Source organism: Macrobrachium rosenbergii, chromosome 25, assembly GCF_040412425.1.
Source record: "Macrobrachium rosenbergii isolate ZJJX-2024 chromosome 25, ASM4041242v1, whole genome shotgun sequence".
In the NCBI taxonomy this organism is placed as follows: Eukaryota; Metazoa; Arthropoda; class Malacostraca; order Decapoda; family Palaemonidae; genus Macrobrachium; species Macrobrachium rosenbergii.
The window spans coordinates 8,698,462-8,713,213 of record NC_089765.1 but is presented as its reverse complement, the minus strand read 5'-3'; the positions used below and the strand labels follow the sequence as shown (position 1 = coordinate 8,713,213).

General features: G+C 39.5%; 1 protein-coding gene across 1 annotated transcript; it reads right to left on the bottom strand.

Moving 5' to 3' along the window:
• Nucleotides 1–4,524: 4,524 nt before the first annotated feature.
• LOC136852158 (uncharacterized) lies at nucleotides 4,525–5,478 on the bottom strand. The gene has a single exon (XM_067126599.1). The coding sequence runs from the start codon at nucleotides 5,476–5,478 to the stop codon at nucleotides 4,525–4,527; it is 954 nt and encodes a 317-aa protein (XP_066982700.1).
• Between the last annotated feature and the right edge of the window lie 9,274 nt (nucleotides 5,479–14,752).

The window sequence follows — 14,752 nt, the reverse complement described above, 5'->3', positions numbered from 1 at the left end:
TTCAGGGCCGGGGCGCGCGCGCGAGAGGGGCGCCTGATACCCAAATGAAGAGCCGCTAAGGGCTTCCGCTATATTAGTGTCATTAGTTACAACAATGATTCCATCTAGATTGCCTCGGCTCCGGGGACTTCTCGAGGCTTGAGGCATTCGTTCGGGTGAATTTGCCTCTTCATCTCGACATTTCTTTCTTACACTCCGCATCTATCTTATTTATTTATTTTTTTTACGCTCCAAGCACACAATGCGTTTCAAATTGGCGCACAAAGACACCTAATTTGGAAGACTGTCGAGCAACTTAGTCAAATTACCTCAGCTGCTTTTCTTCAGCTGCAATTAAGCGTGAAACTATTCATCACTGAGGCATCATTATAAACCATAATCACAGATTTGAAATGCAAATTACTCCTAACCTCAAAAAGGGTTTGATTTGATTTGATAGAATTTAGCCTGTCAAGCCAAGCACTGAAGGGGCACTTTCGGCCATTCAGCGCTTAAGACATGACAAGAGGGCGGAGGAGTGGTTGGACACCGAGATATAAAGTTCAAGATAATATATAAAGTTCAAGATAATAAAGAACAAGAATTAAAAGGACCTAAAGGTGGAACTGGGAGAAAACTCCACAGTTAAGAGGGGCTGGACAGCATGACTGACGACAGGAAGGGGAAATGTCGGTAAAGTTAAAAATGTTGAAAAGTGGTTGCATCAAGGGGCGAGAGAAAGCTGGAGACACCCTTCAGGAATGTCTACAGTGCATCATGTGAGATGCACTGACGGCACTACCTCCCAAATGAAACGGTACACTGTGCATGAAAACGCATTAACTCGATTACATAAAACCTAGATCAAATTTGCGAAACGTTGGAAGGAAAATAACGGATGGTACAAAAGATAATGAGAGAGTTTAAGATGTATATACGATAAAAAAATATATAATATATTTAACAAGATACTAATAAAGATGGAGAGAAGATTTAAGTTGAGACAAAGCACTGCAAAGATCCTACTTATCCTTTAGATTTAATGTCACTGCATTTTCAAATTAAGAGTAATCTCTTGGAGTTACATCGAAAGAAAGTTTTCAGTAAACAACCTCCCCCTAAAAATACTACGTAAACAAAATAAAAATTTTTGCACGAACAAACATAGTAACAAGCATTATAAGTGACTGCGCTAAGATAACCAATGTGGTTCTGTCAGAGCCAAAACACAGGATATAATAATAATAATAATAATAATAATAATAATAATAATAATAATAATAATAATAATAATAATAATAATAATAATAAGGGTGGTGACATTTTCTGAGGCAGTAGCATTGAAAATATTGGGTGTTTCTACAGTACTGCATTCATTTTATATAGTTTTCTCTATTCGCCTTACAACCTTCTTGTCATCAGCTTGTAGTTAATGACCGCCAGAGTGCGAGTCGAAACGTCAGAGGTGATAAAACTAAAACAACAGGAAAAGTTTATTTGTCCCCAGGAAACTTGATACACCAGCCACACGCTGATGAAAAGAAATTGCAAGACGAACAGAGAAGACTTTATATAAATTGAATGCTGTAGAAACACATTATATTCAATATAACAATAATAATAGTGTTACAGGCACCACGGTCTCCCTATCAATGAGGGATTGACCTCCAAGGAACGTAGGATGCTGCCGGCATAATAATTCACTCGGCTGTGGGGGGCGCAGTGCCATGTGGATATTAAACCGACTCTAAGCAGTTTGTTTACAAACAGTATGATAGTAAATCTACCCATTTCGGTGAAGCTCTAAAATTTGCTTGTCAAACTGTTTCCTTAAAAATTGAGTCCACCGAAAAATAATAGATGAAACTGACTTGTTAAAATTAAATACACTCGTTGGTGCAATACGTTACTTCGGACTGCTGAACTAATTTTGATTTAATAATGATGAGTAAGGAATTGATATGCATAAGCAAAATAAATTTAATGCTTTTAATAAAACACTCTTGTCCACTCTTTGACTGGTTCATGATGAGATCTTTTACGATAAAAAAGGCTCATGAAAAAATACTGAGTGCACATACATGCATACATACACATTATTTATACACATGTGTATTTGTATTATGAATTATACAATACTTATATATACACATATATACTGTATATATACACATTATATATATATACATAAAATACTGTATTATATATATATATATATATATATATATATATATATATATATATATATATATATATATATATAACTACACATCCATACGATTTTTCCCCTGTGGGCAGTGGCAACAATTACCTTCAACTCACAGCGATTATTTTTGGGATGAGGCTGCTAACCACATACCTTTACCACCCTGGCAGTGACCCACTGTAACCGACTAACCGTCAGGTACTTTTTACTCAAGTGATTAAAAATGGACAAAGGACTTCCTGGGAAAGTGACGTAAGCACCTCTTGTCCAACTGGGGATCGGATAGATAGAATACTGAATTTAGGCCAAAGGCCAAGCACTGGGACCTGTGAGGTCATTCAGCGCTGGAACGATAATTGGCAGTCAAAAGGACTGAAAGGTGTAACAGGAGGAAAACCTCGCAGTTGCACTATGAATCAATTGTCAGAGAGCTAGGGGCCGAAGGGACGCTGCGAAGAATCTTAAGTAATGCCTACAGTGCACTGCATGAGGCGCAATGACGGCACCACCTCCCTACGGGGGAGAGCGGCTATGGTGCCGCCACGATGATAACTGCAATAAACAAATGCCTCGCACAATAAGGACCCTTCAACGTTAGACCAACAAATTACATCAACATAAGACTGAGAGAGTTGTTGGATGTCACCTTAACAGTAGCGGTCGAGGACAACGACATTAGATAGGTGTTATAGAGTCGATTCATGTGGGACAAACTGATGCTTATGGGAGGGTTTTGGATCTAAATTTCGGGAAGACAACACATATGTTAACACACACACACACACTATATACATATATATACGTACATACATACATACATATATATATATATATACATACAAATACACACAAACGCAATAACACACATATCTATATATATACATACGCACAATAATACACACACACAATAACACATATATATATATATATATATATAGCAGTATATATATATATATATATATATATATATAGAGAGAGAGAGAGAGAGAGAGAGAGAGAGAGAGAGAGAGAGAGAGGCAGGCATACGTGCAGGCAAGCAGGCAAGTAGCTACCAGACTCATCTAGACCAGCAGCATCACCAGACCCTTACCTCCAGGCTGCCTTATAAACTACGAGAATAAAAGTTCAGATCACTTCGTAGCCTCCTCCCATAGCACTGAACACCGTAAGAACGACCACTTTGTCAATGGCAATGGGTAATTCATTCCAACTACAAGGGGGCTGGATTCTGCCGAATAAAACACAATGTGAATCAAATCCTAACAAATGATACGTCTCGATAAGCTAATGCCTACGGAATAAGAATAAAGCACCGTCGCTCCCAGACGCCCTGGAAGACCAGTATTCGTGAGGTAATGTCCTACGGCACAGCACAAACAGGTCCTACATACAAAGCGCCCTGAACATGCTACCCAAACATACACAGAATTTCAAATTAGGTGAACACGGGAAATGTTTTTAACGGGAAAAGTTTAAATGTTTGTTGGAATAATGAGCGCAATATCTTTCTTTAGCTTTTAATAGAATTCTGATCGTGAGACAAACCTAATGACAAGAACATGACGTTAGAATTGAGAGATGAAAGGAGAAAGGAAACATTGGCAAAAAAAGGAGTCTATGCCAGATCTGATTTTCATAAACGACTGAAAATCAAAATAATTCGGCATCTGTGCAGGATTATCGTAATTCTGATGTAAGTTCAGTGTTAATGATGAACAATGGCGATAACTGGTGTCGTAAGGACACGGCTTTTTCGTAAATCCTAGGTGAACAGTTCGCATGCAGAGAAATCAAAGCCAATTTGATATAATAACCTCATAAAACAGTACATTCTAAGTACATTTTTCACTATTCCTAATGTAATAAGTTCGAGGCAAAACATCACTACGATTCAATTTGCCCTTAAAAGAATTATGACAAAATAAGATTATGGAAACGATGCCGATAAACAGATATGAAAAAGCATCATAATGTGTTGAAGAAAATATGAAAAGTCAAGTTAATTACAAACGAGAAAACTTACAAGTTCTTACAAAAAAAAGAAAAGAAAAAAAACTATAAGTTGCAAACTGTTCAAGATATGAATATAATAACTACCTTGATATTCATATATAAAGAAAAGACTAACCCATCAAACTGATCTATAATAACATTCACGTTGATTTAAGAGTCAAATCACATCACAAGAGCTCAAGGGGACTACCCACCTCCAGACACGCCTTTTAAAATTGGGTTTTGTAGGAAAAACAACATTCTGACGTATCCTAGAAGCTTGGTGAAAGGTTTGGCCCTCCTGTCGACGAAAGGTTTGGCGTTCCTGTCGACGAAAGGTTTGGCCTTCATGTCGACGAAAATTTGGCCTTGATGTCGACGAAAGGTTTTCCCTTCCAGTCGACGAAAGGTTTGGCCTTCCTGTCGACGAAAGGTTTTCCCTTCCAGTCGACGAAAGGTTTGGCCTTCTTGTCGACGAAAGGTTTGTCCTTCCAGTCGACGAAAGGTTTGTCCTTCCAGTCGACGAAAGTTGGGCCTTCTGTCGACGAAAGGTTTCGACTTGTCGAAAGGTTTGCCTCCCTGTCGACGAAAGGTTTGTCCTTCCTGTCGACGAAAGGTTTGGCCTTCTTGTCGACGAAAGGTTTGTCCTTCCTGTCGACGAAAGGTTTGGCCTTCTTGTCGACGAAAGGTTTGTCCTTCCAGTCGACGAAAGGTTGGGCCTTCATGTCGACGAAAGGTTTAGCCTCCCTGTCGACGAAAGGTTTGTCCTTCCTGTCGACGAAAGGTTTGGCCTTCTTGTCGACGAAAGGTTTGTCCTTCCTGTCGACGAAAGGTTGGGCCTTCCTGTCGACGAAAGGTTTGGCCTTCCTGTCGAAGGAAAGTTTGGCCTTGTCGACACAAGGTTTGGTCTTCCTGTCGACGAAAAGTTTGGCCTTGTCGACGAAAGGTTTGGCCTTCCTGTCGATGAAAATTTTGGCTTTCCTGTCCACGAAAAGTTTGGCCTTCCTGTCCACGAAAGGTTTGGCTTTCCTGTCCACGAAAGGTTTGGTCTTCTTGTCGGCGAAAGGTTTGGTCTTCCTGTCGACGAAAGCTTTGTTTGGCCTTCCTGTCCACGAAAGGTTTGTCTTTCCTGTCGATGAAAGATTTGGCTTTCCTGTCGACGAAAGGTCTGGCCTTCCTGTCACGAAAGGTTTGGCCTTCCTGTCGACGAAGTTTGCCCTTCCTGTCGACGAAAGGTTTGGCCTTCCAGTCGACGAAAGTTTTGGCCTTCCTATCGACGAAAGGTTTGGCCTTCCAGTCATCGAAAGGCTTGGCCTTCCTGTCATTTTCGTTGAAACGTAAAATGACAGTAGGAATGCCAACCTTCACTAATAACTACCATTTCTGGACATTATAAAATTATATACTTGAGAGCTTTAGTAAATAAAAAAGGAAAAGTTATTACGATTGACAGAAAGTACCATTCAGTCATTTGAAAGTGGGATCGAACTTGAGGTAGGTGGAATCAATATAGGATGATACGATATTCTGGAAGGCATATTAAAAATATGACATTTTCTGAATTTATGTTTTTTTCTTAGCACTGCGTTCACTAGGACCTCCGTTTCCTGGTTCAATCGTTTTCAAGTTTTCATCCACCATTTTAGTTTTCTGTAAAAGAAAACTGTCGTGACGACTTTGTCTGTCCGTCCGCACATTTTCTGTGTGCCCTCAGATCTTTAAAAACTACTGAGGCTAGAGGGCTGCAAATTGGTATGTTGATAATCCACCATCCACTCATCAAATATACCAAATTGCAGCCCTCTAGCCTCAGTAGTTTTTATTTTATTTAAGGTTAAAGTTAGCCATAATCGTGCTTCTGGCAACGATATAGGACAGGCCACCACAGGGCCGTGGTTGCAGTTTCATGGGACGCGGCTAATACAGCATTATACCGAGACCACCGAAAGATAGACCTGTTTTCGGTGGCTTTGATGATACGCCGTAGCGGCTGTACAGAAAACTCGATTGTGCCGAAGAAAGTTCGGCGCATCTTTAACTTGATTATTCTTGCATTCTGTCTAATGTGTCAGTTCCAAGTTTTGATTCTCTGAATCCACCAATTTCTCATATTTCAGTTTTCAGTGATATTTGAGAACTCATTTTTAATCAGCACTTCAATTTCTCCAGTCTGAATTCAGTCATTAACTTATGCGGCACCATCAACATTCTTGAGAGATTTACTAGCAAAATCTGAAAGATCTTTTTTCGTTACATTTTTACAAACACTTTAATAAGTTAAATACATTTTGGCTTGATTGTAAGAATTGTTACTCCTCAGAATATGAAAAAAGAAATCATAAGTGCTGAAGAATAGTTGCAATGTGTCTTATTAATCTGTTCAATCTTATATAACCCTTTTGTTTTCTACCGATTCTTTTGCAACTTACGCAACTGCTTTACAGGAATTATTGCATATTATGAATTAATAATAATGACGACGATAAATATATAAGGAACCAGAAAACGAACGTCTTCGGCGCCTAATGTTTGCAGACGGGTATCGATTTTCTTATCAACAATGAGCGCTCATGCGCAAAATCGACAAGTCGAGTTTGATTATTAAGATGGGTACTTTACGCCCCCACCCCCACAATAAAAAAAAAGGGGGAGCCCGCTAAACCAGGAACTAGAAGCAACAATCATTAAGTCACTGAACCTGAAAGCAACCTCCCTTGACAGCCACTGAGTGAGAGAGAGAGAGAGAGAGAGAGAGAGAGAGAGAACCATTCTGTTCCCGTAATGAGCGGCGCAGCCATAAAAACAAGGATATCGTAAGTGTAGAACGCCTAACTGCATACTAAGAATTGGCTGGACTTCTCCTTCTGGGTTCCCAGATTAATATGGAAAACCTGAGGTTGCCTTTCCAAAGTAATGAGCGAGGTGCTGTGTAAATGTTAATTATGTATTATAGATCTCATAATTCATAGGACAGGTGTAAATGAGAGGGGGGAGGGGGCAGGGAGAAGAAAGGGATAAGGGTAGGGGTCAAATTGCCCTGCCTCTTGAAGTGGAGGTTTGGAACAGATTCCCCTATTCAATATAATTCACTTAAAAGTTTATAACAAGGGCATGTTAGTTTCCTTGTTTTAGAGAGAGAGAGAGAGAGAGAGAGAGAGAGAGAGAGAGAGAGAGCTAGAGAGAGTAATAACAATCACTGTTTACAAGTTGTTTACGAAATCTTCACTCGTGATGCATGGAAGAATGGTCCCGTGGGTTACGCAGCCGTCTTCCATGACACATGGGGAACTGCCCTCGAGATGCGAGAGCGATAAGGCCAAACTGGGTGTCGATTGCTGCAATTATGTTGCTTAATCACGGGGTTTTACTTATCCCAACCGGAGAGACCCACGTCCAGCCCGGGAGCGTCCAGGCCCTACCTGATGGCCGCCCCCGATAAAGGTGTGACCCCGGGTATCATTAACCGCCTTTTCCGCCGACGAAAACTGCTCCCATAAACACTCTCCTTCGTCCGGTTATCAAAACACATCCATTGCCGGAGCGAGGTTACCGGGCCACAGGGAACTCTCGACCCTCAAATCTCACCTGGCCCTCCCAAAATGCAAATTCGCACCTCGCAGTCAAGTTTTATAATCACATCAATTTTGCAATTCAACTCCGAAGTCATTACAGGATTCTGCGTCCAGACCGCAGCAGCAGAAGCAGCAGCTACCTGCTACATAAGTGACCGACGCCGCTTCAAGCTCCGCTGCATCTCATAATAAGGCCAACAACGATTACTCTGATCTGACTGCGGAGAACAACAACCATTATATCAGAGGCACGGCTCAAGAACATCAGGAGTAAATAAGACCCGTAAATTGCTGCGGAATTCCGCCATGACTGACTTCATGTGTAGCGGGGAAAGTCCCCTGTGAACTGTGAACATTATCATCCGTGTTTGTAGCAAGGAAATATTTTGGCAAATTGCAATCTTATGCAGGCGAGTACTGACTGCGAAGAAAGGGGGGAAAATATAAATGTCTCGGTTACATTTCATGCAAGTTGGCAGCAGTGTTCAAACTTCCTTACGGATCAGCAAGCAGTTGCAACGTTTAGCGACTGTAGTAAATTACTGAACGGAAAAATACCAATTAATGGCTCATACATTTCAAGGCGAAAACAGCACAGCCTTAAAGATGAATGGAACCTTAAGGAAGACATCGTGGTCTCTTTAATCTCACTGTAACAAGTAGTGTTAATTTCGTTAAAAAATAAAATATCCTGATAAAATCGGATGGGGTAACGAGATCATATCTCTCTTTCACATTCTCGCATTCTAAGCGAGAAGGGGAAGGTACACAAGCCATTTCGTTAGCAACTCCCACGGGTAGAAAAATGCTCTAATTGAAACAAAACTGGAAATGGAAAGGAAAACCATTCGAGATGTTTGAACGAAATCCTGTTGTTAGTGGCCCAACACCCCCCCAAGCCCCCAATCCCACACGACCCATCTCCCCATCTGCCCCCAGCACCACACCACCTCTCCTAACGACCACCTCCCTCCAAAGGCTGCGCTCCCTATAGATAATCATTAGGCCCATCACCTTGTTATGGGAGATAAGGTGTGACAGCGTCGCGTCTCCCATGTATATGCAGCGATGGCCACCTCTGTATTTATCCGGTGGCTCCGCCGGGGTTCTCACTACCTTCAACGCCTTACAAACACCAGTCGCCATTATTTCCACGGACTCTCTACACCGGCTGCCATTTCTTTCACCATCCATCTAGTAAAGGAGGTATTTACAACCGGCAGAGTCCTCTGGTGGTCGTCCTTACACCGGCCCTTTCTAAAGTGGATCCGTCTCGCAAGGCAACTGTCAGGTCCAGAAACGAGAACATCGCCGACCGCAACAATTACATTCGCTGCGAAATCTAATTTTGTCAAGAGCCCCAGAGCGCCGTCGTTTATCACGCTGCCTTCATACAAAACAGTAAAGTAGTCAAATGGTAAATTAAGGGGAGAGAGAGAGAGAGAGAGAGAGAGAGAGAGAGAGAGAGAGAGAGAGAGAGAGAGAGAGAGAGAGAGAGAATGGTTTCACAATGTAGCAATTAATATAACGCACCCCATGGCGCAGTAAAATACACACACACATACATATATATATATAGAAACATTTTATAATATATATATATATATATATATATATATATATATATATATATATATATATATATAATATATAATGTATATATACATTATATACTGTATATATATTATTTATATATATATATATTATACATATATATATATATATATATATATATATATATATATATATATATATATATATATATATATATATATATTAGCTGAAAATATCGTTTCCTTTACAATCACCAAATATAAGGATATAAACCGACAGAAGTAAAATTATTAGAGTTTATTGATTATTACCAGATTCTTTATGGAGGATATACTTTTCTGGACTATAACAGTCTTGAGTTCTTGTATATTTTAAATGACTGTCTGATGGTCAAACCTGTTTCCAAATCAGATAGCCTTCTTTATTTAGAATTTAGGTCATAATTAATTCATGTTAATTTTAAATGGTGTGGCCCTTATTCGAGTTACGTAACGTAACGGTACATACCGTAGTGTGTGTGTATGTGTATGTATGTATGTATGTGTATGTATATATATATATTATATATATATATATATATATGTGTGTGTGTGTGTGTGTGTGTGTGTGTATAACACCAGCCTAGGCAGAGTCTTCCACATCTGTCATTTGGGAATTTTTCAAAAATTGCTGTCATTACCTTCCTTCCTTCAGATCTGGGCTGCACAAGGATACCAAGCATCCTGCTCAACTGACCTTCTCATAAGCAAAGACATTTTTTCCATGATTACTTGTATGACTAATCTTAAGCAACCCAAATTCCTTCACTGCCACCGGATAAAATTCTTTACACGACGAGGTAATACAATTTCACGGTCTAATGTACTTTATATACATTAAGTGCTGGTTCTTGAGAGAGAGAGAGAGAGAGAGAGAGAGAGAGAGAGAGAGAGAGAGAGAGAGAGAGAGAGAGAGAGAGGGAATTTATAAGAGTGAACTTTTCTACTTTTATTTCTTCTAAACTTTATGGCTTCTTTATTGCCTGGTCCTTATTCCTGTTTATCTATTTTCCTATTTCCTTTCAAGAAGTTATACCTCTGAGCAACTTTATATAATAAACTCCTAGATTATTATTATTATTATTATTATTATTATTATTATTATTATTATTATTATTATTATTATTATTATTTGAGCAACAAATCCATGGATAGTGTATTTATAAATAAATCTGTAGAGAGAGCTTTGGAATCTGTGATTCCCCTTTTCAATCTGTCAGGGAATCGAACAGATTCCCGAAAGCTCCATAGAGATTTACTTGCAAATAATATTTACCCATACACAACTGCGCATTTGTTTCTCCATTTCGAGACTCATGCTAATATGAGAAATTTTTAATTATTATTACTATTCAAAATGAACAAAAATTGATACGGAACAAGCTTAAAAGGTCACAGTCTTGTAAAGCTTCCTTCCACAGATTCAGATACCCTTACGTGAAAAAGAGACCTAGTATTCATGATAAACCGACATACAAATATATATTTACATACAAAAGGAGGCATTGCAAGTGAGACTAACCAAAACAGCGTGCACGTCACTTCAAAGTAATATTTCAGGACATTTAGGATTTAAGAGCACCCGAATTCTCTCTTAATTCCAGAATGTCTGGAACGAATCCGTTCTTGTACATTGCAGATTCGGCACTTTTACTCTCTACTTCCTCCTCCTGCAAACAATATTACCTCTTCCTGCCAACAATATAACCTCCTCCTGCAAACAATATCACCTCCTCCTGCCAACAACATCACCTCCTGCAAACAATATCACCTCCTTCTGCAAACAATATCACCTCCTCCTGCCAACAATATCACCTCCTTCTGCAAACAATATTACCCTCCTGCCAACAATATCACCTCCTCCTGCCAACACTATCACCTCCTCCTGCAAACAATATCACTTCCTCCTGCTAACATTATCAGTCTTCCACTAATTTCTGTAGTTCCTCTTCACTATCCCCGATCAGTGCATGACAAAACGTATCCGCACAGCTCGTCTGAATGATATGGACAGTAAAATGATAAAAAAAAAAAAATATGCATAAAAAATATAGCAGTAAATGTTCTACCGCCAAGAATTATCAGTCATTTTATGGAGCAGATGATTGATAATAATAGCAACCACAATATTTTTTTCTTTTCTCATACATCACTCCTGTCGAAAATGAATAAATACAAAGATACTGGTTAAAAAAAAGATTATAACTTCGGCTTTTCGTTGTCGTCGTCAAATTCATTTGTCAAAAATACTCCTTAGAGTCTCTAGTCTAATATGCTGCCATATTACTGTTTTTAGTTTTCTGTAATAGAAAAGTATTGAGATGGCTATTTGTCTGTCCGCCCTCGGATCTCAAAAGCTACTGAGACTAGAGGGCTGCAAATTGGTATGCTGATCATTCACTCTCCAATCATCAAACATACCAAATTGCAGCCCTCCAGTCTTAGTAGTTTTTATTTTATTTAAGGTCAAGGCTCGTGCGTCTGGCACCGCTAGAGGCGCCAGCCACCGACGCATCTTCACTTGACCGCATCTGGGGAGCAACTGAGCGCTGCACGGTCGTGGCTGAGAGTTTCATACTGCAGCACATCGAAAGTTTCATATAGCATGATATGCTGTACAGAAAACTCGATTGCGCAGAAGAAACTCGGCGCATTTTTCACTTGTTTTGTTTCAGTCACGACATTGGGTAGGATCACTCCCAGGACTTCGAAGTTAGGGAGCCCCTGGTCATGTAGGACACGGCACCCTACTGTATGTTAAAGTAAAGGAAGTTAGGTTGCGCCGTGTTCCTGAATCCTTCTTGCTCTGCAACAGAAGCAACTATCAAGGTTGTTCGTAACATACCCTAAACCATCGGGAACAAACATTCCTTGTTTATATCCATACCTCAAACTGCGACAAGAAAATATCCTAAAATATCCAAATCTCTCTATTTGCTGTGTTATTATATATTTCACTATAATATTAGCATGATTCACAGTATAATCATCACCATACGGTTCTCATGCAGATATTGGGTTGCAGTCGAATATTCTTCATCCCGAAAAAATGCACAGATGGCAAATTAGTCTCAGACAGCAAAATATGTTGCCTTTGACTACATTTAGTCCCGAGTTATAATTGTTATGATTCACGACTAAAAGCAGTGTCATGTTTAAACAAACGCCAGCTATAAATGGGGCATCATTAACTATCAATATACTTGCCGTTATTCATTTTCAAAGGAAGATGTATAGAAAAGTTATTCAAAATGGAGATATTAAGAGATCATTGTAAGAATGGATTCAGTTTACGTTATACAGCGTTGCAAGATGTATTCAACTCATATGTATGTGAGGCATGTCTCTTTGAAGTAAAGCAAGAAGTGGAACTCGCCCTTCTGGATAAAAGGTGTTCCTTCGTCCAGACCATTGATCACCAGCCTCTTTGTAAATCTGGAGTACACAATAAAAAAAAATTCTAGAGTACATAATAAAATTAGCATAGACGAATTTCCATCTGAAGAGATTCCTAATAAATTATATTTATCTCGTGAAGGGTGCCACTCCTCGCACAGCAATAAAAACGTCTATATTACTTTTGTTGGGAGAGCTAAGGGACCGAGGCCTTTCCCGCCGAAATTCAGGTCTGCTCAGGAAACCAGATCTAGAAAGGGCTTTGTATATCAGGGGAGGAATCACAACAGCCATCCACAGTCTAAGAAGGCTTCGGTAAACAAGATATAAAAACGGAAGCTAAAACTAAACGATCTGGTGGCGTCGACTCGCAAAGCTTACAAATGACCACAAATGTCCTGTACTGATCAACTCCCGTTCAAATTCCACCAGTTCTCTTTTTTTTCTTTGTGTGTGTGTATATGTGCGCATAATACAAATGGCTTCTAAAGAAGGTTCCACAGAACATTTACAGCCAAACGACTTCAATCACGAGCGGACTTTTTAAGATTAGCAAACCTCTACACACGATCCCAAGTTACGAGGGAGGCGTCCGACTGAACATTTTTCTCTGGACTAGATTCTCATCAGACGATACTGGCAAAAAGAGAAAGGATGCTCTTCTTCCAGCCTCCTGGGGATTTAGCTGCTGATTCGACATATCTCTTCCCTCAGTTTCACCCGTCAGTGCCTTCCCTCAACGAGGAGGAGCAACTGATATAAAAAAGAACTTTGATCACGATGCTTAGCACTCAACTGTTTCCGTGATCATTTTAGTCAACTGATCTTTAGACGCATGCGTGAAAAAGCCATGCAATACACACGTCGCTTCTTTTACTTGTGAATCCAAATATATACACTTAATAAAATTAAATCATATTGTGGGACAATCTCCTCTTAGATCAATGAGTTATATTGCAAGATAATCACTTTAGTTTATCTCGTTAGTTCATCTTGCATCTTTAAACGGGCAATAACAATAAATAAACGTATAATTTATTCTCTGTATATTTAGAATTTTAGCAGTCCATAAACTTCTAAAAATAACTGTATGAATACCAATTTCGGTAGTCAAGAAAAACCACAAAAAATACAATAAAGTTAACAAAAGACTGTTACAGCAGTAACAAGTAAAAAACAAATTTCCCGGGGCTCACTTAGACCATTTTTCGACCAAGAGAAAGAAAGAAAAGAAATTCCTAGGAAATGGGTCACATGCATCTATCAGCCCGACTGGCAGTCTACGTCCAAATGAAGCCTTGTTAGCCACTGTACAAAAAAAAAAAAAAAATCAGGATATAGCATCTATTACCACTAGTTCTTCGAACCACAGAATCAGTTTAGTCTTCCACATACGATTCTGTCTCTAGAAACAAAACAAACAATCTGCTTAAAAAAGAAATTAGGGGAAAAATACAAGCCCCCAGGAACACCACCGAGAAGTCAGAAAAGAAATAAAACAAAGAGAACTCAGAAGCGCAATACAATTCGACTCGTCAGCATTGCAAATTGAAACCAAATAATAAACATGATTAATTATTGTTTCTCTGGGAGCGAACTCGACTCGAACAAGCAAATGTCGGCCGTGAGAGCAGAGCGAATAGTGGCGGAAGCTCCCTGGGAAGGGCCAGGAAAACTAGAGAACGGAACGACTGCAGCAGCTGCCACCTAATGAGTTATAGTAATAGGAACAAGGTCTCCTGGACGAACGAGTTCCCTGCTGCTTGCTTAAGCAGGTCTCGTCGTTTCAATGGCGAACCTTCATGATGAAGTCCTTATATATACGTGTGTGTGTGTACTTCATAATAAAACTTCGAATGCGGGCTGCTCGTCACATCAAGAAAATTAAACCAGTTTATGTAAATGCATCTACTAATCGCTGTTTATTGTTTTGCGGTGAAAAGAACGCCAATACAATGGCTTTTTGCCCTTTCTGACAACTGACTTCTAATGAACCCATGCGCTAGTAATTACTA